Raw genomic sequence first — 23,458 nt, 5'->3', positions numbered from 1 at the left:
ACAAGAGCTATTCGAGAACTTGCATCAAGTCCATATATTATTATCCACCCTGCTGATAAGGGAGGCTCAGCTGTTATCGTTTCCAAATAATTCCAGTTTTTTATTAGAAGGTTTTTTATAGATTTCCATCATTCTGATATTTCATATTTGAGGGCTACCACCATCGAGACAATGACACACCCCCTAAGGGGTGCCGATTGGCTTTCTGAATTATTATCCCATGAAGCTTACTAGATCATGCAATTACAAACATGGTTTCCTTTGGGCCTCAATCAATGCACTGATATTATATTTATTTATTGATTTTTTTGTTTTTTAAGTTTTTCTTTTATGTCTATCGCTTCATTTGCATGAAGAGGAGGCCTCCTAATTTACTATTCATATGCCATTTTCGTATATTTATCTAATTTCTAGCTATGCATTCTTATACTATGAGTAAGGCTTTTTGAAGCTAAAGTGCGTTGATTATGTTTTTTATGATGGGCACTATCACTTATATGTTTTTAACTTTTGACTTTATATGTCTTTCCAAAGTTCTCCTACTATTCACAGCATTCGGTGCTGTTGGATCTTACATTTATAACTTTATCAAAACTTTATCAAATAAATATTCATGTCCCGTCCATGCTAGGCCTTATTAATTCTGGAACAATTCACTGAAAATAATCAAAAGCTACACTATTTCTGCTTGCGATGTATTGTGCCAAGGTCAAAAAGCAAATGCTTAGCTTATTACAAAGTGGATTGTGTCATCTCTTTGGAACATGCTTATTATCTTCTATAGAAGTCACCTCAAGACAGACTTTGGGGAATACCTCTACATCTGTCATTGTGGATAAACATCTTCTTGCATCAAGATTCTTGAAAACAACTATAATGTTACAGACAAGCCAGTTATTAGGACATTGTACACAATTACAGAGGGACACATAATAGGATCCCCCGAGAAGGTCAATTCTTCGAATCATATGTTACCTGTCATAGTCTTGGCAAATTTCCCCAACAGCCACCAGTGCTTTGAGATACTCATTGGGCTGGTAAGGATGGATATAGTGCAGGGAACAACTGTTTCGTGGGTCTCCATTAGATGCTGTGAAATCAATTGCTACCTAGAAAATGAAGAAATATATCAAATTTATTATCTATAAAAAGAAGGACTTACACATCTTATATTCTATTTCAATACGTGGTCAACTTGTATATGTAAAATGTAGGCAATAGTACGAGTGAGCCTGAGGCAGATGATCTGGTAACAGATAGGTTTCATTTCTACCAGCCACATGTCCAAAAATATATTGCAAAATTGCAGGAACTAGCTATAAAATGTCTGCGGATTTGTGTGGAAGGGGAGGAGCATGGAGATGGACTAGAGGAGTGTAGAGGAAATGGTTGGAGGAGGTAATACAGCAAGGGGGCGAACAGTGGAAGTAGACCGGAATAGCATGGACACAGAGGAGGAAACGTGAAGATAGAGGAAAAAGTGCAAATGACTATGGAGACAGGGAAAGAACGGTGGCAAGACAGTGGGGGAGCATGAAGAAAGGATGGGCATGGAGATAAAGAAAGAGAGATAATGGAGAAATAGTGGAAGCGCATGGATGCAAAGGGAAGGAACAGTGGAGAAGAGAAGAGGAACATAGAGACAAAGGGGCAGAGAGAATGGAGATATAATGGAAACACATGAGGGAAGGACCAGTGGATGTGCTGGAGGAAGCTTATGCTTGAGAATAGTGTTGGCTGAGAAGATCCACCAAGAATACAAGGGTCGGCCAGGGTCACACCTCTTTCATGTGGGGATTGTGCTGCACCCTGTACAACAGGTCACAGGGCCCATTAGGCCCGCTCATATTATCTACTGTATGTCCCTTGGCTGACACCATTGTGTATATGTGTACTACAACGTTGGCATTATGTCAGTGAAACTTGTGGGAAGTTGGTTTTATTATAAGAGCACAGCATTTTTTTAAAGAAATAGCTGCGACCTAGAATTATTGGATGGGAAGTATAAAAAGTCTTTGGCAATATTATATATGGAGTGTACACCATTATCATTTTTATAGCTATGTGATTGTTGCGGTTTTAGGAGAGTGCCCTATACATCACATTCAGGGAGGATATGGACAAACAGTGGGTCTGGAAAGTCTTCATTTTTGTTTACAGTTTGTTATGTTATGGCCTTATGCCAATTAAAAAATATCAAGATCTTCCTCATCATTCTGCACACAATACTCCACAATGACAAAGTGAAAACACAATGTTAGAAATCTTTGTCAATGTTTTAAAAATGAAAAACCAACATTCTGCATTGACATAAGTATTCAAACCCTGTACTCCGTACTTAGTTAACGCACCTTTGGCAGCAATTACAGCCTCTAGTCTTAGGGTGGGTTCACACGAGCGTGTTTTTGTGTGTACTTAGGGGTGTACATACGTGCGCACCTAGGTATGAGCAAAAACACGCGTGAACACAGCTGCGTGCTTGTTGTCAATGGAGCCGCGGCTGCTGCCGGTGGCTCCATTGAAAATAATGCTCTGTCGGCCCCCTGCATTCTTTTTCAGGGAAGGGCTTTACATATAAGCTCTTCCCTGAAAAAGAAACATTTTAGTGTAAAAAAAAAATAAAATCAACAACTTACCTCTCCGCCACTGCCGTGACCCCTGCGGGCATGAAGAACACATCTGCTGCATGCGGCAGATGTTTCCTTCACTCCCACTAGTTAACAGAATTCCCTGCTGCTACATCTGCCACATCTGTGGCAGATGCAGCAGAGGAATTCTTAAATTCTTTACCGCAGCTGTCACACATGACAGCTGCGGTAGAGAATCCTGCTGCTGGCATCCCCGTCATTGGATTTCAGGGAAGGGCTTTAAACATAAGCTCTTCCCTGAAAATCCAAAAAAAATAGGGTAAAAAAAAAAAGGATACTCACCTCCCTTCAGCTGTGACTTCTGCCGCTGTCCCCGGCTCTGTAGTTCTCAGCTATCAGTAGCCGATGACAGAGCCAGGGACAGCGTCTTATATATACAGGGGTATAAAAAAGGATACTCACCTCCCTTCAGCTGTGACTTCTGCCGCTGTCCCCGGCTCTGTAGTTCTCAGCTATCAGTAGCCGATGACAGAGCCAGGGACAGCGTCTTATATATACAGGGGTGAGTCTTTTAAAATTAAGTTCAATCAACTGAATTGACCACAAATGGACTCCAATTAAGGTGTAGAAACTCTGAAAGATGATCAAGAGAAAATCGGAAGCCCCCAGGGCTAAATTCCAAGTGGCAAAGGGTGCTGATAATTATGTCAATTATGTTAAGTTTTAAATTTTTAAAAAATGTACAAAAATTTATAACATTCTGTTTTACTTTGTCATTGGTGCAGAATGGTAGGAAAAAACATTTTTTTTTTTTAAATTGCACAAGGCCATATCATAAAAAAATGTATAAAAATTGAAAGGGTCTGAAGACTTCCTGCACCCGCTCTACATCTTGTAAGCTGGTAGTGCTCACATTTTGGAGGAAAAGAGTGGAAAAAAACCCCATGTTTCTCCATCATAAAGAACTGTGCACAGCTTGACGTCCTTCAATAAAAAAGCATCCATTAAAGTCTAGGATGTGTAATGCAGATTGAATCACTAAGATTGATCAAATTCTTTTAACATAAAAGCTTTAGGAAGACTGTTAAAACCGAGTAGGTACAATAGTAGTGTGCGTAATAGTCACTTATTAGGACTACCAACTGTATCGGAACAATAGAGGAACAACGTGATAGTAAGGAAGTTCTCATTAATGCTTTCAATTAGTAAGAAAGTCTTTGTGGTCTCTTCTGAACCCTTTGTTTATCTCCATAGTTCTTCCTCTCATCAAACGCCCTATTCCCCACAGCTGCTGCTCCTCTAGTCACCACACAACTCTGTTCTTCTTTGAAGATGTGTAGTAATTGAAAGAAATGTTTAACTGTAACACGCACCATCGGATGAAAGGGTGAAGGCACATCATTTAGGGGGTTTAGATCTAAGCTCTGAAATACTCTGAAAGACACGTTGGGCATTTTCTTGAGGCCAAACAAAGAAAAAGCTTACACAGCATACAGAGCGGAGGACCAGCTCTGATCAATGACCCCAAGGCTACTGCCCATTGCTGGTGGCAAACTAATGAGCATGTGCAGAAGTCTGCAAACTCCATACCCTACTTGAGTAGGTACTTGGGTTATGTGGGTACACAGCAAATTGTAAGCAGGTTTCGCACACAGCGCTTTTTTAGAAAAATGTCACAGTAGTTTTTAACACAGATTTTAGTCAAAGTCAGAAGTGGATCCAGGAGGGAGAAGGAGAAGTCCTTCCTTTATGTTTCCCATTCCTTTTGAATCTCCTTCTGGCTTCGGGAGCATGCAGCGGAATCCGACCCTGCCCACGGCCGAGGACACTGCGCACCTTCTGCTTACCCGTCTGGGTCTTCTATCTACTTCATTGCAGATGTGTGCGGAAGCGCCGACTAGCGTGCCGCCGCACATGCGCAGTGGAAGTATTTTTTAAGCTCCTGCTTTCCCGCGGAATCCGTGAATTGCATTGAATTGCATTGAATTGCGGATGGGCCGTGGATCAGACGGCTTCCATTGACTACAATGGAAGCTGTCCATGCAAGATCTGCACTGCAATAGAGCATGCTGTAATTTTCTTTCCAGACCAAAAGGTCCGTAAATCCAAAGAACAGACACTTGAATATGGTGTGCTGTGCTGTCAGCTTGCTCACTTCATATATCTCACGATCCACTGCTTGCTCAAGCGGGTTCACCTGCCCCCGGTCCTGGGCTTAAACAGCAGAGAATTCCATGCAGGAAAAAGTGTCATCCACGCTTGCTTGCAGAATAAAATATATAATCTTCTTTTATTTAGTCATATTTAAAATTGCCCGGTGTACACATCTCTAACCGGACGCGTATCGGCTGCACAGAGCCTTCGTCAGTGGCCAGGTATACACATCTCTAACCAGACGCGTATCGGCTGCACAGAGCCTTCGTCAGTGGCCAGGTATACACATCTCTAACCAGACGCGTATCGGCTGCACAGAGCCTTCGTCAGTGGCCAGGTATACACATCTCTAACCAGACGCGTATCGGCTGCACAGAGCCTTCGTCAGTGGCCAGGTATACACATCTCTAAACCAGACGCGTATCGGCTGCACAGAGCCCTCGTCAGTGGTATGCAAGCAAGCGTGATTACACTTTTCCTGCATGGAATTCTCTGTTGTCTGTAAATCCAATCTGCATGCTTCATTTCATTTGCGGACGCTCGTGTTTCCTTATGGACAGCTTGATTTGTGGATCTTCAGCACGGGTTGCCCTTGTGAATTCCACAGATTGAACCCGCCCGTGGACAGTAGGCCTTTGGCTCAAAACCGAAATCAAAAACTGCCCACAAAAACAGTTGTTTTTTTTCTGAAACCACCCTATCAAATGAAAACATTTCTTTCCAAATTATTTTGGGTTTGTATTCAAAATTTCTGAGGATTCATTTCATTTTAGCTTTAGATCTCCTGCTTTCTTTCTACTCCGGGGGGAGCGCACTGAATCCTACGGGACGAGCTGTAATTTTTATTGGTACTACTTGGTACTACTATATAAAGCATTTTTTGGAGGGCAGGGGAAATAAATTCAATTCTGCCGAAGGTTTTTGCTGCTTTTTTTTTACAGTATGCATCACGCAGCACAAATGACATGATTAGAGATGAGTAAGCGTACTCGCTAAGGCAAATATTTGAGGGAGTATTGCCATTTTCGAGTACATGCCCGCTCGTGCCAAAAGATTCGGGGACCGGCGGGGGTGAGCGGTGAGTTGCGGGAGTGAGCAGGGGGTAGCGGGGGGGGGGAGAGAGAGATCTCCCCACCGTTCCTCCCCGCTCTCCCCCGCCCACAGCCGGCCCCCAAATCTTTTGACACGAGTGGGCATGTACTCGAAAATGGCAATACTCGCTCGAGTAATTTGCCTTAGCGAGTACGCTCGCTCATCTCTAGATATGATAAATCTTTTCTGTGGGTTTGTACAATTCTGACAATACCAAAATTTAGGGTTTATTTTTTTTAGTTTTTTTTTTTTTAACCATTCTGCACAGTAATGTTCTTTTTGGGGGGAAATTAATATTTTTCTTTAACCCTTTCCAATCCACTGTCTGACTTCTGAAGACATTATGATTTAATGCTGTACAGCTCCGATGTTGGAAGACGTCCGTCGGGGTTCTCTTACTGTATATTGCCAGCCTCTCTGCTGTCGGAGCCTATCCAACGTGTCACCTCATGCAGTACTGGCTTTAGCCAGCAGATAGCGCCATTGCATAATGGCAGAAAAAGAGTAAGCCCCCTTAGGAAAACCAGGATACAAATTGGATTGGAAAGGGTTAAATCGCTGCATTCAAAATCCCATAACTTTTGTATTTTTGCATCAATGCAGCTCTGTGAAGGCTTGTTTTTTGCAGGGAGAGCTGTAGTTTTTATTGGCTCCGTTTTGGGGTACGTACAGTTTTCTAAATCACTTTTTTTTACCTTTTTTGGAAGAAAAGTGAACAAAATATTTTGTTTTTCTCTGTGTTTTTAGTTTTTGCCGTGCAGGATAATTAATGTGTCCAATTTATTATACAGCTAGTTATGGATATAGCAATAACAAGCGTGTTATTTATTTATTTTTTTTTGAAGGAGGGTAAGTGGGCAAAAAGGGTTTTTTAAACACTTTTTTTTACTATTTCTATATTTTTTTTTTTACACACTCTTTAATTGCCCCTTTGAGGAACTTAAATCCGTGATCATGTGATCGCTATGATAATACATTGCAGTATGTCTGTAGTGCAATGTATTATCTCTATTGCTAGCAATCATTTGCCATGGCAGACTCAGACACCAGGCAATGGTGTCCGGTTCCCCCGTAATGATGTTGCGGCAAGCCAATAACGTCACAGAGGGAGCATACGGATTCTATTAACCCTGTCAGTCACAGCTGGCCGTGCTACAGATGACACGGGCCTAGCAAGTACCAGGCACCGAGGATGTAAACTTATGTCATATAGCGTTAAGGGGTTAAAGCAGGGGCGTAACTATGGAGGATGCAGGGGATGCGGTTGCACCCGGGTCCAGGAGCCTTAGGGGGCCCATAAGGTCTCTCTTCTCCATACAGGGAGCCCAGTACTATAAATAAAGCATTATAGTTGGGGGCCCCGTTCCATGTTTTGCATTGGGGCCCAGGAGCTTCAAGTTACGCCTCTGGGTTAAAGGAAGTCTGTCAGCTAGCACATGCTCTCCAAACTGCAGGCATGATATTATAGAGCAGGAGGAGCTGAGCAGAATGATAAATAGTTTATGGGGGAAGATTCAGTACAAATTACTTTATCAAGTAAAACACCAGCAATCAAACATGTTTCAAGGTAAAGGGCCTCTTCATCATCCAAGCTGGAATAGAGGCTTAGAAATGGCAACAAGGTCGAAGGTTGTTCTTCCTTTAGTCCTCATGTCCACAGGCGGGTAGGATTCCGCATCAAGAGACCGCAGCGGAATCCCACCCTGCCCGCAGACGAGGACTATTTATCTGTCCGGGTCTTCTGCGTCTCGGTCTGGATCTTCTTTCTTCAGCACTGTAGATGTGGGTGGGCGCACCGTCCGGCGCCACACGCATGCGCAGTACATTTATTTTTTTTTAAACTACTGCTTTCCCGTGGATCTGCGGCCCATCCGCAGTGTCAGCTGTAGGTGTGCCGCGGATCGGACGTCTTCCATTGACTTTAATGGAAGCTGTCCGTGCAGGAGCCGCAGCAAAATGGAGCATGCTGCAATTTGTTTTCCGGACCTAAACGTCCGCAAATCAAATCCACATGCTTTAATGCATCAGTGCAATCAGTGGTTGACAGGATCCTGTGTATGTACAGTCTTGCACAGCTGTCAATCACTGATAGCTCCGCCCATTGGACTGTTCAGCTCAGAATGAGCGGAGATATAAATGAATAAAATACAAGTTATACTGAATCTTTCCCCATAAAACTATATATCAGTCCACTCAGCTCCTCCTGCTCTATGACATGCTGCCTGCAGTTTGGACAACATGTTCATAATAACATAGTAACATAGTATGTTAGGCCGAATGAAGACAATGTCCATCTAGTTCAGCCTGCTGTAAGACCCGGATCAACAACCCGCTGGTCACCTAAAATATATATCCTGTAATATCCTTCCGCTCTAGAAAGACGTCTAGTCCCCTCTTAAATTCCTCCATGGATTTTGCCATCACCACGTCCTCAGGCAGGGAGTTCCACAGTCTCACTGCTCTTACAGTAAAGAACCCTTTTCTGTGTTGGTGAAGACAGACTCCTTTTATAGCAACTCTGTCTATTAAAGGGATTTTCCAAGTTTAATTTATCTTTTGAAACCCAACTGTCCATGTAAAAAATAATAAAGCGGCTTATACTCACCTGTGCTGGGTCTCCGATGCTCCAGTGCTACTTCTCTGTTCTCCTCACTGGATCTGCTTGCAGGCTGCATATTTAGCCAGTAAATGGAGCGCCACAAGCTGCTGCAGCCAATCAGACCTCAGAGGTCAACCAGAGAATCGGCCGGGTGAACGGACAGGCAGCACTGGAGCACTTGTGACCCAGGATGGCTGAGCATAATCTGCTTTATTATTTTTAACATGGCAGCTGGATTTCTAAAGGAAATGTGAGCTCAGAAAACCCCTTTAAGGAAAATATTTATATTATAACTATGGGTCCACTTTGCTTGTGCAGAAAATTGTGCAAGTAAAGTGCAGCTGACTTCTATATTTTCAATTACTTTATACATGATATTTCATAGTTGATATTCCAAATAAGTAAAGGTAGATACGTAAACATACCTGAGGTTTCAAATATTTTTAAAAAGCAGCCCAGGTCTTCATTGGCTGCATTGGTGGTCAAAGCAGGTAATGCGATAGAAAGGCATAACGCCTATTGATTTCAATGGGAACAAAGCCTTTCTATTAAACTTCTGCTTTTGACCACCGATGCAGACTTCCAGCTTGGCTGCACTGACATCAGCCAGAGGATCAACTGATTGGCGAGGATCCCAAGGGGTGGACCCCAGCGGATCAACTATTGATGGCTTATTCTGAGAATAGGTCATCTATGGTAAATGCCAGGAAAACCACTTTAATATTGCAGAAAATCATTTCATGGTAAACCATACATAATAGCCATATCTTCAAAACTATGCATCATGAGATAAGATCATATTTTTAATTTGAGTAGCAAGGTTTTTAGTGTTTGCAAAGAGTTTATTTCTCAGTGGGTAGGGATGGAAGAATTCCCTGTCTACATCTTGGTTAACAAAGTTAGTACCCCTTTGACCCACCTCATTGAAAACCTCATCACACTAGCTCAATTATATATTATTTGGATTTGGAAAGGAAATGCTCCCCTACCACTTATTTGCCTCAGCACTGATGCTAGCATGTTCAGCACAGGATCACTTAGGCCAGTGATTGGCTGCAACGGTCCCTTGGATGTGCGGTATGCCACGCCTTAAGGAAAATTAGCAAAGCCTAAAGAGACTACCACTAGTGTGCCTCCACTGAAATTTCACAGGTAAGTAATAAGTATTTTTCATTTTTTTTGTATTTTCTACTCTTAACTTAATTTTTTTTAACTCCCAGAAAACGCATTTAATTAAAAACATTAATCTTGCCAAAAAAGATTACTTACTGTAAACTGTATTTGACATCCACCCATGATATAGTCTAAGAATGAATGCATTTTATGGATCTGTAAGGCAAAAAAAGAACATGTTAACAAAGAAAAGAGATTCATACCATTGCTTCTAAACATTATTATACTTAAGGGCGTATCCCAATCTTAAAAATTGATCGGCTTAGGATAAGCCATCATTATCTCATTAGTCGGCATCTGCTGCTAGAATCCCACCGCTGATCAGTTGATTGAAGGGACTGTTGCACTCACCTGAGTGCTGCAGCTGCTTCAATGACAACTGGGTATGATCCGGAGAGTACTTAGAACACCATATTTTTTTATGGCGGTCACTCTATGTGCTTGTTCCATTCACTTCAATAGGACAAACCTGGAGTACTTACCTCAAAGTGGCAGACCCCCCTCCTTATTACATATTGATGGCCGATCATGAGGATAGGCTATCAAGTTTTAAAAGCTTGCAGAATAAAATAACTGATCGATTCCTACAGACTAATTTATGGCGAATTCCAATATGGACGAAACCCCTAAGGTTATAATGTGGCAAATATAATAACCCTAGACGGTTTCATCTTTAATTTCATGTTTATTCACACACATCACACATTTTTAATCTGTTTACCATTTTATTTTACTCCTTGTGTCTTCCAAAACTTCCCCTTTGTATCCCCTTATTTTCTTCTGATTACCTATAGTGTCTCACCCAGTCTAACTAGAGTACAGGCTGTGCTTTGAAACCCATTTTTCTTGCTGGCTTTTAACTTTAACTTCAATACAGAATACCGTCTATACTCTGACTGCTACTTCTTCTCGGAGAGTTGCGCCTAGCACCAGACTTTTCTATTTCCATTATATGGCATGAGCTGTTATCCACATACGCACATATGCTACTAATTAGTCCTTAGACGACTAAGAAACACAACTATGGGGTCACTCCAGCGTCTTCTTTTTTCAATATCCACAAGCCTATTCATAGGGTACGGACCGAGTTATAGCACTAATCGATGTTAGCAAACTGTTTACATTGTATTCAATTACCACCATTGGACGTTCTTGTCATATTATGCTTTATGTCTTTATCGTACATTCAATAAAGAATGGTTTGTTGCACTGAACAGGTATAAAGCTTCTCCAAAACAGACGTTGTATTTAGCATTTGTCACCAGTTACATATGTATGGTAGTATGGAGAATTGAATGCACCTCCATGGGACCCATTATTTTGGGGATTACTCCTGTGTTGTCACATCACTACATTATTCCTGTATTGTGACGTCATTTGTTTTTTAACCCTATGCTGTGAGGTCATTAGTGCATGGTAACTCTAATTCAGTGTTATTCCTGTGCTATAATATCATGGTGCGCATTATGTATACTGTGACATTTTGTTTTTAGAAACGCATGCTTTGTAACAGCACTGACTAGTTTATTGTAACATCACTGTGTGCAATATCCCTGTGCTGTGACATCACTGTGCGCAATATCCCTGTACTGTGACATCACTGTGTGCAGTATCTGTGTACTGTGACATCACTGTGTGCAGTATCTGTGTACTGTGACATCACTGTGTGCAGTATCCCTGTGCTGTGACATCACTGTGTGCAGTATCTCTGTACTGTGACATCACTGTGTGCAGTATCTCTGTACTGTGACATCACTGTGTGCAGTATCTCTGTACTGTGACATCACTGTGTGCAGTATCTATGTGCTGTGACATCACTGTGAGCAGTATCCCTGTGCTGTGACATCACTGTGTACTTCCCTGTAGCTTGACATCACTATATGCAATATCTCTGTACTGTGACATCACTGTGTGCAATATCTCTGTACTGTGACATCACTGTGTGCAGTTTCTCTGTACTGTGACATCACTGTGTGCAGTATCTCTGTACTGTGACATCACTGTGTGCAGTATCTATGTGCTGTGACATCACTGTGAGCAGTATCCCTGTGCTGTGACATCACTGTGTACTTCCCTGTAGCTTGACATCACTATATGCAATATCTCTGTACTGTGACATCACTGTGTGCAATATCTCTGTACTGTGACATCACTGTGTGCAGTTTCTCTGTACTGTGACATCACTGTGTGCAGTATCTCTGTACTGTGACATCACTGTGTGCAGTATCTCTGTACTGTGACATCACTATGTGCAATATCTCTGTACTGTGACATCACTGTGTGCAGTATCTCTGTACTGTGACATCACTATGTGCAATATCTCTGTACTGTGACATTGCTGTCTGCAGTATCTCTGTACTGTGACATCACTATGTGCAATATCTCTGTACTGTGACATTGCTGTCTGCAGTATCCCTGTACTGTGACATCACTGTGTGCAATATCTCTGTACTGTGACATCACTGTGTGCAGTTTCTCTGTACTGTGACATCACTGTGTGCAGTTTCTCTGTACTGTGACATCACTGTGTGCAGTATCTCTGTACTGTGACATCACTATGTGCAATATCTCTGTACTGTGACATTGCTGTCTGCAGTATCCCTGTACTGTGACATCACTGTGTGCAATATCTCTGTACTGTGACATCACTGTGTGCAGTTTCTCTGTACTGTGACATCACTGTGTGCAGTTTCTCTGTACTGTGACATCACTGTGTGCAGTATCTCTGTGCTGTGACATCACTGTGAGCAGTATCCCTGTGCTGTGACATTGCTGTGTGCAGTATCTCTGTACTGGGACATCACTGTGTGTAGTATTTCTGTACTGTGACATTGCTGTGTGCAATATCTCTGTACTGTGACATCATTGTGTGCAGTTTCTCTGTACTGTGACATCACTGTGTGCAGTTTCTCTGTACTGTGACATCACTGTGTGCAGTATCTCTGTGCTGTGACATCACTGTGAGCAGTATCCCTGTGTTGTGACATTGCTGTGTGCAGTATCTCTGTACCGTGACATCACTGTGTGTAGTATTTCTGTACTGTGACATGGCTGTGTACAATATCTCTGCACTGTGACATCACTGTGTGTAGTATTTCTGTAATGTGACATCACTGTCTGCAGTATCCTTGTACTGTGACATTGCTGTGTGCAATATCCCTGCACTATTACATCACTGTGTGCAGTATCTCTGTGCTGTGACATCACTGTGAGCAGTATCCCTGTACTGTGACATCACTGTGTGCAGTTTCTCTGTACTGTGACATCACTGTGTGCAGTATCTCTGTGCTGTGACATCACTGTGTGCAGTATCTCTGTGCTGTGACATCACTGTGTGCAGTATCTCTGTGCTGTGAGATCACTGTGTGCAGTATCTCTGTGCTGTGACATCACTGTGAGCAGTATCCCTGTGCTGTGACATGGCTGTGTGCAATATCTCTGCACTGTGACATCACTGTGTGTAGTATTTCTGTAATGTGACATCACTGTCTGCAGTATCCTTGTACTGTGACATTGCTGTGTGCAATATCCCTGCACTATTACATCACTGTGTGCAGTATCCCTGTACTGTGACATCACTGCTTGAGGTATCCCACTATTATTACATCAATTCATTAGCGCTGTACTGTGACATTACTGTATGGCTTTATTCCCGTGTTAAATCACTTCCTGCATAACCATAAACCTTTTAGAACTTGCTGCTGAAAGTGAGCTAGGTGGAGTGAGGCCACGTTATAAGTTTTTCTATAGGCTCCTACCGCTACTTGTAATGCCCCTGCTCAAAAGAGTAAACATCAAAATACTGGTGGCATTTATGTGCAAAGAAATGGCATACAAAGCATAGAGGTATATGAATAATTATGGCATTATAAGATGCAGCTTCTAAAAAGAGTCGCGGACGGCATTACAACATTACAATAATAATGCTTGCATGTTTTCGGAACCGGAGATATATAAGAAAAAGTAAAGATAATAGGGACAGACTATTTTTTTGACCTCCAGTTTGTTATACCAGGAAGGAACCCGAAGATCAGCCTCCCTTCAGCCTGAAGTATATTATACGTTAATGTGTTTAATTATATTCTATGTGTAGTGGGAAATATTCAACATCTGTGTCAATGGATACATAAGGATGGATGCAGTGAGCTGATAGCATGTACGCCGGAGAGATCTGGCCTGCCAATCCTGCCACATTGCACTCGTTGTGGGAATTCTAATGAGCGTTTCTAGGTCAGATCAGTAAGGGGTTACACATTTATTTATAGGTAATGTGAAAGATTAATGACAGTATCATTCTGACCTATAAATCTATTAGTATCAAGACATTTAGCAAGGAAGGGCATTTCAAAAATTGTTTGGGCTTTAGAAAACATACGTGATCCGGCTCTTACTGAGAAAATATCACGTATGATGGTTGGCATATCAATGCAGTGTATGAACTCCCATCAATACGTTGCATCTTATAGAAATACATGTACTAAAATGCATTACTAACAAAAGTTGACCTCTTACCTTACACAAGTTGAGAATTACAATACCAGAATTTTTGTAGTTTTTCTTTTTCATTTTGTACTTTGGATTTATGCACTCCCATTGTACCTATTGTAAAGACATGGCAAAAAGTCATTAGCGCAAACTATCAAATCGCCTGCTGAATACTGTGAGAATGACAAGTTACTGTGGTTGTCTATGGCATCTTTTAGGTCAGGTCTTCTTGATATGGATGATACTTCATCAATTATGTTTATACACCAATGGGTGAGATACTAGAAAACAACCCCCCCTCCCACTCCACTCAGCAATGATTTCCCATATAAGCACTTGAGAACCTAAAAGGGTATGTCCGTCATATAATATTATGGAATATTATTAGGATACGCCATACCTTACGACCGCAAGGAAAAAAAAGTAGGATGGGGCAACCCTGCCGTGAAGCCCAGAAGATTACAACTTTGGTAGAACCTAGTGGGCAGAAGGTGGAACATGATAACATAATCTGGAGGTACATCTCAACCAGATTGGATGCCTTAATGGAAGTGGGTGTAGCATAGCACAATATGTTGACTGAAAAGAAGAACAATGATGTCTAGGAATATGGCTCAAAGATGAAAAATGAACACAACTTTTCTTTAAGGCCTTAGTCACGCGGGCGTTTTTTCCTGCGATTTGCGGATTGCATGACGGATGCGCATCCGCAAATCGCGTGACTGCGGCCGAAAAATCGCCCGAAAATACTGCTCCTAGCCGCGTTTCATTAGAAACGGGCCGGAGCTGTCCAGCGCATTGAATTCAATGGAGCCGGCAATAAAGTCGGCTCCTTTGAAAGCAATGCGCTGCGGGCGATCGCGGGATGAATTTTCGGGAAGGGCTTAAATATATAAGCCCTTCCCTGTAATTCATCCAGAAATGTGTAAAAATAAAAAATATATATATACTCACCTTGTCCTGGCAGACGGAGTTCAGCCGCGGCCGGCGGCAGTTCTCCTGAACTGCTCTCTGTAGTATTCAGCAGCCGGGGATTTAAAATCCCCGCCTGCTGAATGAGCTGCCTCTGATTTCATGAATGGGTGAGTGAGTGCTGCATCTGATTGGCTCAGTGCAGGGCCAATCAGGGGCAGCTCTCACTCACCCATTCATGAATTCCTGAATGGGTGTGAGTGAGAGCTGCCTCTGATTGGTCAGGCTGTGACCAATCAGAGGCAGCTCATTCAGCAGGCGGGGATTTTAAATCCCCGGCTGCTGAATACTACAGAGAGCAGTTCAGGAGAACTGCTGCCGGCCGCGGCTGAACTCCGTCTGCCGGGACAAGGTGAGTATATATATTTTTTTTATTTTTACACATTTTTGGATGAATTGCAGGGAAGGGCTTATATATTTAAGCCCTTCCCGAAAATTCATCCCGCGCTCACCGGCAGCCCATTGCTTTCAATGGAGCCGGCTATATTGCCGTCTCCATTGAATTCAATGGGCAAACATCGTTCTTCTCTGCCATAGCTGTTACAGCTGTGGCAGAGGAGAATGATTTGTCTACTATACATTCTCAATGGGGTCGGCGCTGCTGCCGCCGGCCCCATTGAGCGCATATAGAGAAGAGAACAGGAATCGCAGATTGCAGATAGGTGCGATCTGCGATTTCTGTTCTATAATTTATCGGACGAGCGCATAAAAAGCGCTCATGTGTCCGATACCATTGCAAAACAATGGTTTTATAAAATCGCCGGACGCATAAGCATGCGCAAATCGCGTGAAAAAACGCCCGTCTGACTAAGGCCTGACTGTAATATTTGCCAACAACAAATAGACAGAGGTCTGCACAAGCCCTCTACTCTGTACTGTTGAGGAACATTGTACAGTGTTGTTGGAAGCTGTTGCCTTATCCAAAATGAATAAGGAAAAGACAAGCTGTGGCCTGGAGAGGTTGTCATTGTGGTCTGGCCACAGATAAAGAAGAAAATGTAAGAGTGACTCAAATCATAAAGGATGTTATCTGTGATCACTGGCTATAATGTACACACGTTAGCAGTACTGAGCAAGAGGTTCATTTCTCATCTTCGTGCTTAATTGCTGGAAGGTTGAGCCACACAGCAGCTAGGGGTGTGACAGGGGCATTCCTTCATCCAAGCCCTTTCAAACCCCTAGCTTCCGGTGATGTCAAGGTACACCAGTACCAAAGTCCCATCGAAGGAGACAAATGCCAGGGTACAGGAGACGTTGAGTAAGCAAATTCCGCCATCCTTTTCCCCACATCATGGTATTTCTCAGTAAAGCGATCAGAATGGTCAAAGCACATCATGCATTCCGTATGATCACCCTGCTCAATATATGACATTACCTCCAATGTTGCACGGCCAGCCTCATAGTGCAAAGTACTAACTGGCAGATGCCTACTGCTGACCCCCATCATGAAACGCACACGCACCACTGTCTTCTTTCCTCCTCATCATCGCAACTCGGTTAAACTACAGACCGGCCTCACAACAGACCAGTCTTTGCCATCACTGCTCTTCTGCTTCTCCGTACCTTCACAATAGGAACTGTGGTGCAGCACAACTAAAGTCCCAGGGACCAGCAAGGCAGCAAGTCAAAAACACTGACTCAGAGAGCAAACCAAGCTAGGACACTAGCATAACAGATGGGGCTCTCCTGGTGTGTCGCTACTGCTCACATCATGCTCTAGGCCACACCATCCAGCCCCTCATCTCTCAGAATCAGTAGGGGTCACAGCAATCAGATCCCCACCAATCAAAACATGATGATAAATCCACACAAAGTCCAATTACTTGCTTTAGAGGGAAACACCCTTTACTTGTAAGAAAGTCTATATAAGAAAGTTAGAACATTACATGCACTCTGTTAGTTTAGTGATATGTACTATAGAACTTTCAGGAAAATTACTTATTGACTCTGGCCCTACTGTTTTGCATTAGAAGATACAGTTCCTTTAGCAATTGTACAGTCAAGCGGGCTTGGTAGCAGCAGTGGGGTGTTGAGGTATAAAATCAGCATTCTGAGAATGGGTCAATAAACACATCCGTTAACAGATCTGGTGGCATTCAGCGGAGTCAAGCTCAGCGGAGTTTGGCATTATACAGAATCCAAACAATAATAGCATGGAAAGCAAACACAGTAACACAGTGTCTAATCCGCGTACAGGGCCAATGTCAGGGAAAACAGAAAATAATTTGTAAACTATTTCGCGGACCAAAATTAAGAGGAAAGATCATGAAAATAAACACTAATGTACAAATTAAAATGCAGAACAGACACACGAAGTTGTCTAAATAATGAATTCAAAGGGTTGGCCAGAATTAGAGAAAAAGTTTAACTATTTTTCCAGAAACGGCGCCACACTTTTCCATAGGTTGTGTTTGGTATTGCAGTTCATTGGCATTTAGTTGAACAGGTCTTGGCAGCGGTAGTACACAGGAATAGTAGGCACTGTTCCTGGAAGAAAGCTTCCCTTTTTTCATAAGCTTTCATCCTCTTGAATAAGCCTCAGAGCCAGACTTTCCCGCTGATGCCTACTATGTAGTTAAGAGTTTTAGGTTTGATTTTCTTTGATTTATAATGGAGATCTGATATGTGCTACATTCCAGGATTCCCTGGCTACACCTGGCATGCTGAAAGTCAATTAGTTTTGAAAAAGGACATTTTGTCCTACATTATTTCCTCACAAACCACAGCTGCTGATTTCCCCTTTTGCCCCAAAGCTCAATTATCGGTCTTGTGTAATGGATTTTCTGACTGAGGTAGCAGACAGACACGACAAACATGTATCTGGGAAATTCTCTAGCAGCTGTTGCTCCGGCCTCCAGAGAGAATCCCTCTACCTTTAGAACGCCATGTGAATATTGAGACAGACTTGGCACAAGCTACACTACGACAATATCTTGTGTAGATTAGTTTCAGAATGATAATGCAATACTACAATGTATCACTTATGCCTTCCAGTTTGGGCTTTTGCAGAGGATTTGCATTCTCAGGAGAGCAGAAGAATAAAAGTTATCACAAGGCTGCTTTACCACTGATAACACATTTTAGTGTAGAGCCTAATTACATAGTATACTTAAAAAACAACATATATACAACAAGTTCAAGCAGTAAAAGAGAGAGAATGTGGAAGGGAAGAAAAGCATAGAATCTTAGTTTTCCTCCATTCAGGGCTAAAGTCCGCAACGGATTTCCGTGGCGTTACACCGCAGGTATTAGGTTCTATTGAACCTAATAGCTGAATGTTCATGCTGTAGAAATCCACCGCAGAATTCCGCAGCATGAAATAACCGGCGGCATGTTCTATCTGCCGCGGGAATACGCGCGCTAGCTTCCATTGTAGTCAATGGAAACTGGCTGTCATGCTATACTTCTGCTGTCAGCACAGCGGAAGTATCATGTGAATACCCGACCCCGCCCACCGCCACCCGCGTCATGCGCTGTATTGCGCATGCGCATCGGCGTGTCAAGCGGGACGTGCACAGTGGATCCGGGAGGTGAGTATGAGGTCCTTGGGAGGGGGGGGGGGGGGCGCCGTGACAGACTCTGCTGCAATATTCGACAGGTGGAGTCTATCCATGGGAATGAGCCCTTAACTGGGAGAAGACAAAAAAAGCAAAAATAAAATCCATCAGACACAAGCAAATCGGCCCAAAATGGGAAAAATACCCACGTGATGGGCAACTGGATTAGCAATTTATGGAATTTATCAGTTGGATAAGCAATTTATGGAATTTATCAGTTTACATAACAAGTCCAGTAAGGCCACCTTCACATCTGCATCGGAACCTCCAGTTGGAAGTTCTGTTGCAAATCCAGCACAAAATACCAGAAGAAATAGTCCTGAATGCAGCACTTTTACTTCTGGTAACATGACGGGCAGCTGAGCGGAGACCGAACAGACCCCATTATAATCAATACCGTCATTCGGGCCAGGGGATTCCCCAATCCTCCTCCATAACTGAAGCCTTAAAATGGATCCCCTGACAGAGATGTGAAGGCAGCCTGAGGCCTTAGTCACACGGGCGTTTTTTCCCGCGATTTGCGGATCGCATGACGGATGCGCATCCGCAAATCGCATGACCGGGCTGAAAAATCGCCCGAAAAAACTGCTCCTAGCCGCGTTTCATTAGAAACGGGCCGGAGCTGTCCAGCGCATTGAATTCAATGGAGCCGGCAATACAGCCGGCTCCATTGAAAGCAATGGGCTGCGGGCGATCTCATGATGAATTTTCGGGAAGGGCTTAATAATATAAGCCCTTCTCGGAAATTCATCCAGAAATATGTAAAAATAAAAAAAATAAAAATACTCACCTTGTCCCGGCAGATGGAGTTCAGCCGCGGTGGCCGGCAGTTCTCCTGAACTGCTCTGAGTAGTATTCAGCAGCTGGGGCTTTAAAATCCCCGCCTGCTGAATGAGCTGCCTCTGATTGGTCACAGCCTCACCAATCAGAGGCAGCTCTCACTCACACCCATTCATGAATGGGTGAGTGAGTGCTGCCTCTGATTGGCTCAGCGCAGGGACCAATCAGGGGCAGCTCTCAGCTGTCATTCATGAATTCATGAATGGGTGTGAGTGAGAGCTGCCTCTGATTGGTGAGGCTGTGACCAATCAGAGGCAGCTCATTCAGCAGGTGGGGATTTTAAAGCCCTGGCTGCTGAATACTACTCAGAGCAGTTCAGGAGAACTGCCGGCCACCGCGGCTGAACTCCATCTGCCGGGACCAGGTGAGTATATATATATTTTTTTTATTTTTACACATTTCTGGATGAATTTCCGGGAAGGGCTTATATTTTTAAGCCCTTCCCGAAAATTCATCGTGCGATCGCCGGCAGCCCATTGCTTTCAATGGAGTCGGCTGTATTGCCAGCTCCATTGAATTCAATGGGCAAACATCATTCTTCTCTGCCACAGCTGTTTCAGCTGTGGCAGAGAAGAATGATTTGTCTTCTATATGTTCTCAATGGGGTTGGCGCTGCTGCCGCCGGCCCCATTGAGCGCATATAGAGAAGAGAACAGGAATCGCAGATCGCAGATAGGTGCGATCTGCGATTTCTGTTCTATAATTTATCGGACGAGCGCATAAAAAGCGCTCATGTGTCCGATACCATTGCAAAGCAATGGTTCTATAAAATCGCCGGACGCATGCGCAAATCGCGTGAAAAAACGCCCGTCTGACTGAGGCCTAAGACATTCCTACCAAAAAGTTTCCAGTTACTCTGTTATCATTTACTGAACATTTCATTGAAATAAGCTGCTTTTACTTCTGAAATATTTCTTATACCTGTCTTCCTTCCATTGCTGCTCTCATTTCCTTGAACGTTGAGCTGAACTCTCCTATGAAGTCATGTTTTCCATTAGAGTCCCAGTCCCAGACTATACACTGTAAAGAAAAAAAACATTGATTGAGTATGAATTTGTACAAGATAATAATTATCATAAAAAATAACATTTTGTCTCACATAGCCCGTCCATAGAAAACATCCTTTCCTTGCACATACATAAGGAATACTGTTCATCGGGTTATCCAGGAGCTATAAATTCATATACTTAAGATAGGTTATTGTTGGGATTCCAACTCTTGGCACCCCTTCTGATTAGATGCTTGCAGGGGACGCAGCGCTAACACCCCTTCTTTAGGCCAGGCTCACGCGACCGTATCAGTACAGCATATTCCATGCACGGAATAAGCTGTATCAATTTCCCATAGGCGGCTGAGCTGCCGCTCACAATAATTGTGCCAAATATGTGTGCAAGAAAAATCGCAGCCTGTTCTATCTTGGCACGTATTACGTACCCATACATGCCAGGGTGGTACATAGCGATGGGCAGCATACAGCAAGTAAACAATGTCATTGTGTACTTACTGTGTGCCGCACACATAGCTCTCGCGGGCAGCACGCCAAGAATTATGGTTGTGTGAGCCTGGCCTTAGACTGTGAGATCACGTTCATCGATCCTATGGCCTTTCTGCTGCTGAGTCCCATTCATAAAAGAGGCTGCAATGTTACCATCTGCACTCCTGGCATCAGCGCTTATATCCTGGGCACTATGATGGCCGGAGTTTTGGGACATGACACTACGGCCTCTGATTGACTGTAGCAGTCACGTGTTTACACCGTCCGATTTTTGTCCGAGCATGCTCGGGGTGGGGCGGCAGTGGGGTGAGAGAGATCTCTCTCACTCTCTCCCCCGCTATCCCCTGCTATCCCCCGCAGCCCCCCCCCCAAGCACGCTCGGACAAGAATGCAGTTACTCGAGAAGAGCGAGGCTTGCTCGACTAACTGACTTACCCGAGTGTGCTCTCTCATCTCTACTCAATACCCCTCTTCTTCCTCCAACCCCTCTACTACACTCTTCATTCATCTACACCCCACTTAACTACACTCTTCATATAACCATTTTTTACTCACGTTGGAAGAGTCCTATACTCAATACCCCTCTCCCGCATCCACCCCTCTACTATACTCTTCATTCATCTACCCCTTGTTCAACTACAGTCTCCATATAACCACTCTTTACTCACGTTGGAAGAGTCGTATACTTAGTACCCCTAAGCCTTCACTACCTCTCTACTATACTCTTCGTTCATCTACACTATGCTCAACTACAGTCTCCATATAACCACTCTTTACTCACGTTGGAAGAGTCCTATACTCAATACCCCTATACTATACTCTTCATTCACCTACACCCCGTTCAAGTACAGTCTCCATATAACCCCTCTTTACTCACGTTGGAAGAGTTGTATACTTAATACCCCTAAGCCTTCACTACCCCTCTACTACACTCTTCGTTCATCTACACTATGCTCAACTACAGTCTCCATATAACCACTCTTTACTCATGTTGGAAGAATCGTTCATCTACACTTTGCTCAACTAGTCTCTCTTTAACAACAGAAGAACAAACCTCTGTTCTCCTGCTCTTCCACATTTTGCACTTGTTTTACAAAATACAAAAGAAATGACCAACAACATTTTTCCAGAATCTGCTAGTTCATATTTAAACCTTAATAAAAGAAGTAACTGAGTTGCAAATATAGAAACTGACATACTTAGTATGAATCATTTTACTATAATAGATGATTACGATGGGTGGCTTCACATGAGTGTGTGCGTGCATGGGTGCGTACATAGGTGCGCACCCCTGTACGCGCAAAAACACGTGTGTGAGAAAATCCGTGCATTGCCTTCAATGGACCTACGGCTTCTGCTCCATTAAAGGCACCCCTAAAGTGATTTTTCAGGGAAGAGCTTTAAATATAATCTCTTCCCTGAAAATCATCCCTTTTAGTGTAAAAAAATGAATAAATAGGAAAAAAAAAATATATATATATATATATTGTGAGACGGTGACCGGCAAGGTGCTGGAGGGCAGGTATATTTCGCCTAGGATGGTCTCCTATGCTGCTTTGGGGAGCGCTTGGGCAGATACGTGCCACCGAGCAGCCTGGGCTCGGTGGAGGAAGCCGGCAGTATGGTGTCAGTAACACTAAGTTACTGACACATTGTAACAAGTAAGTGGCTCCAAGCCGCATAATCCGGGCCGGCTTTTCCTGGAGTGACCAAAGTGAAGGGTGGGATGGTCACTCCCACGTACCAGGTGGGGCTGGTACCAGGCCTTATAAAGCCTGGGCCTACAGGGCCAGGAGGAGAGCTGAGACCTTTGCAGGTCTGAGAGTCCTGGCTGGCTGTGTGCAGGAGCCATTTGTTTACCAGTACGTAGACAGGGACGCTACATGTATAGTAAGTGCTCAGACGAGCAGGATTTACTTTATGTTTGCCTGATGTAAAGGCCTGTATTTTGCTTTGTTTGCTTGGAAATAAACCCAGGCAAAGCCTGGACTAAAGACTTTATCCTATGTGTCACTGTCTCTGACTGCTCATGCCCAGGTTGCTACCGATCCTAAACGCGAGTCCCTCACAATATATATATATATATATATATATATATATATATATATATATATATATATATATATATATATATATATATATATATATATATATACATATACATACACATATATAACATATATGTATAAACACACACATATATATATACACATACATATAAGATGAAAAGTCGGGGGTCGTCTTATATGCCGGAAAATACGGTACATATATATATATATATATATATATATATATATATATATATATATATATATATATATATATATATATTAATTATCTGTGTGTGTATATATATATACCGTATTTCCTGGCATATAAGACGATGGGGCGTATAAGACAACCCCCGACTTTTCGTCTTATATGCCGGGAATATGGTTTGAAAAAGAAATTCAATACTCACCTCCGGCGGCGCTGCTGCAGGCTGTCACTCCCTTGTGCACGC

The 23,458-nt window shown here is 43.0% G+C and overlaps 1 protein-coding gene across 1 annotated transcript in view; it reads right to left on the bottom strand.

Annotated features, from left to right (window-relative positions):
• CPNE4 (copine 4) overlaps window positions 1–23,458 on the bottom strand; it is a 298,691-nt gene that overhangs the window by 54,981 nt on the left and 220,252 nt on the right. Inside the window, exons 7-10 of the mRNA XM_066584935.1 lie at window positions 20,382–20,480; window positions 14,119–14,205; window positions 9,703–9,762; window positions 976–1,109 (exon numbers count right to left, since the gene is read on the bottom strand). Coding sequence (XP_066441032.1) covers window positions 976–1,109; window positions 9,703–9,762; window positions 14,119–14,205; window positions 20,382–20,480 — 380 coding nt within the window. The remainder of the gene's footprint in view (window positions 1–975; window positions 1,110–9,702; window positions 9,763–14,118; window positions 14,206–20,381; window positions 20,481–23,458) is intronic.

Source organism: Eleutherodactylus coqui, chromosome 12 (assembly GCF_035609145.1).
Source record: "Eleutherodactylus coqui strain aEleCoq1 chromosome 12, aEleCoq1.hap1, whole genome shotgun sequence".
Lineage (NCBI taxonomy): Eukaryota > Metazoa > Chordata > Amphibia > Anura > Eleutherodactylidae > Eleutherodactylus > Eleutherodactylus coqui.
The sequence above is the reverse complement of the archived record's forward strand: the minus strand, read 5'-3'. Positions and strand labels throughout refer to the sequence as shown.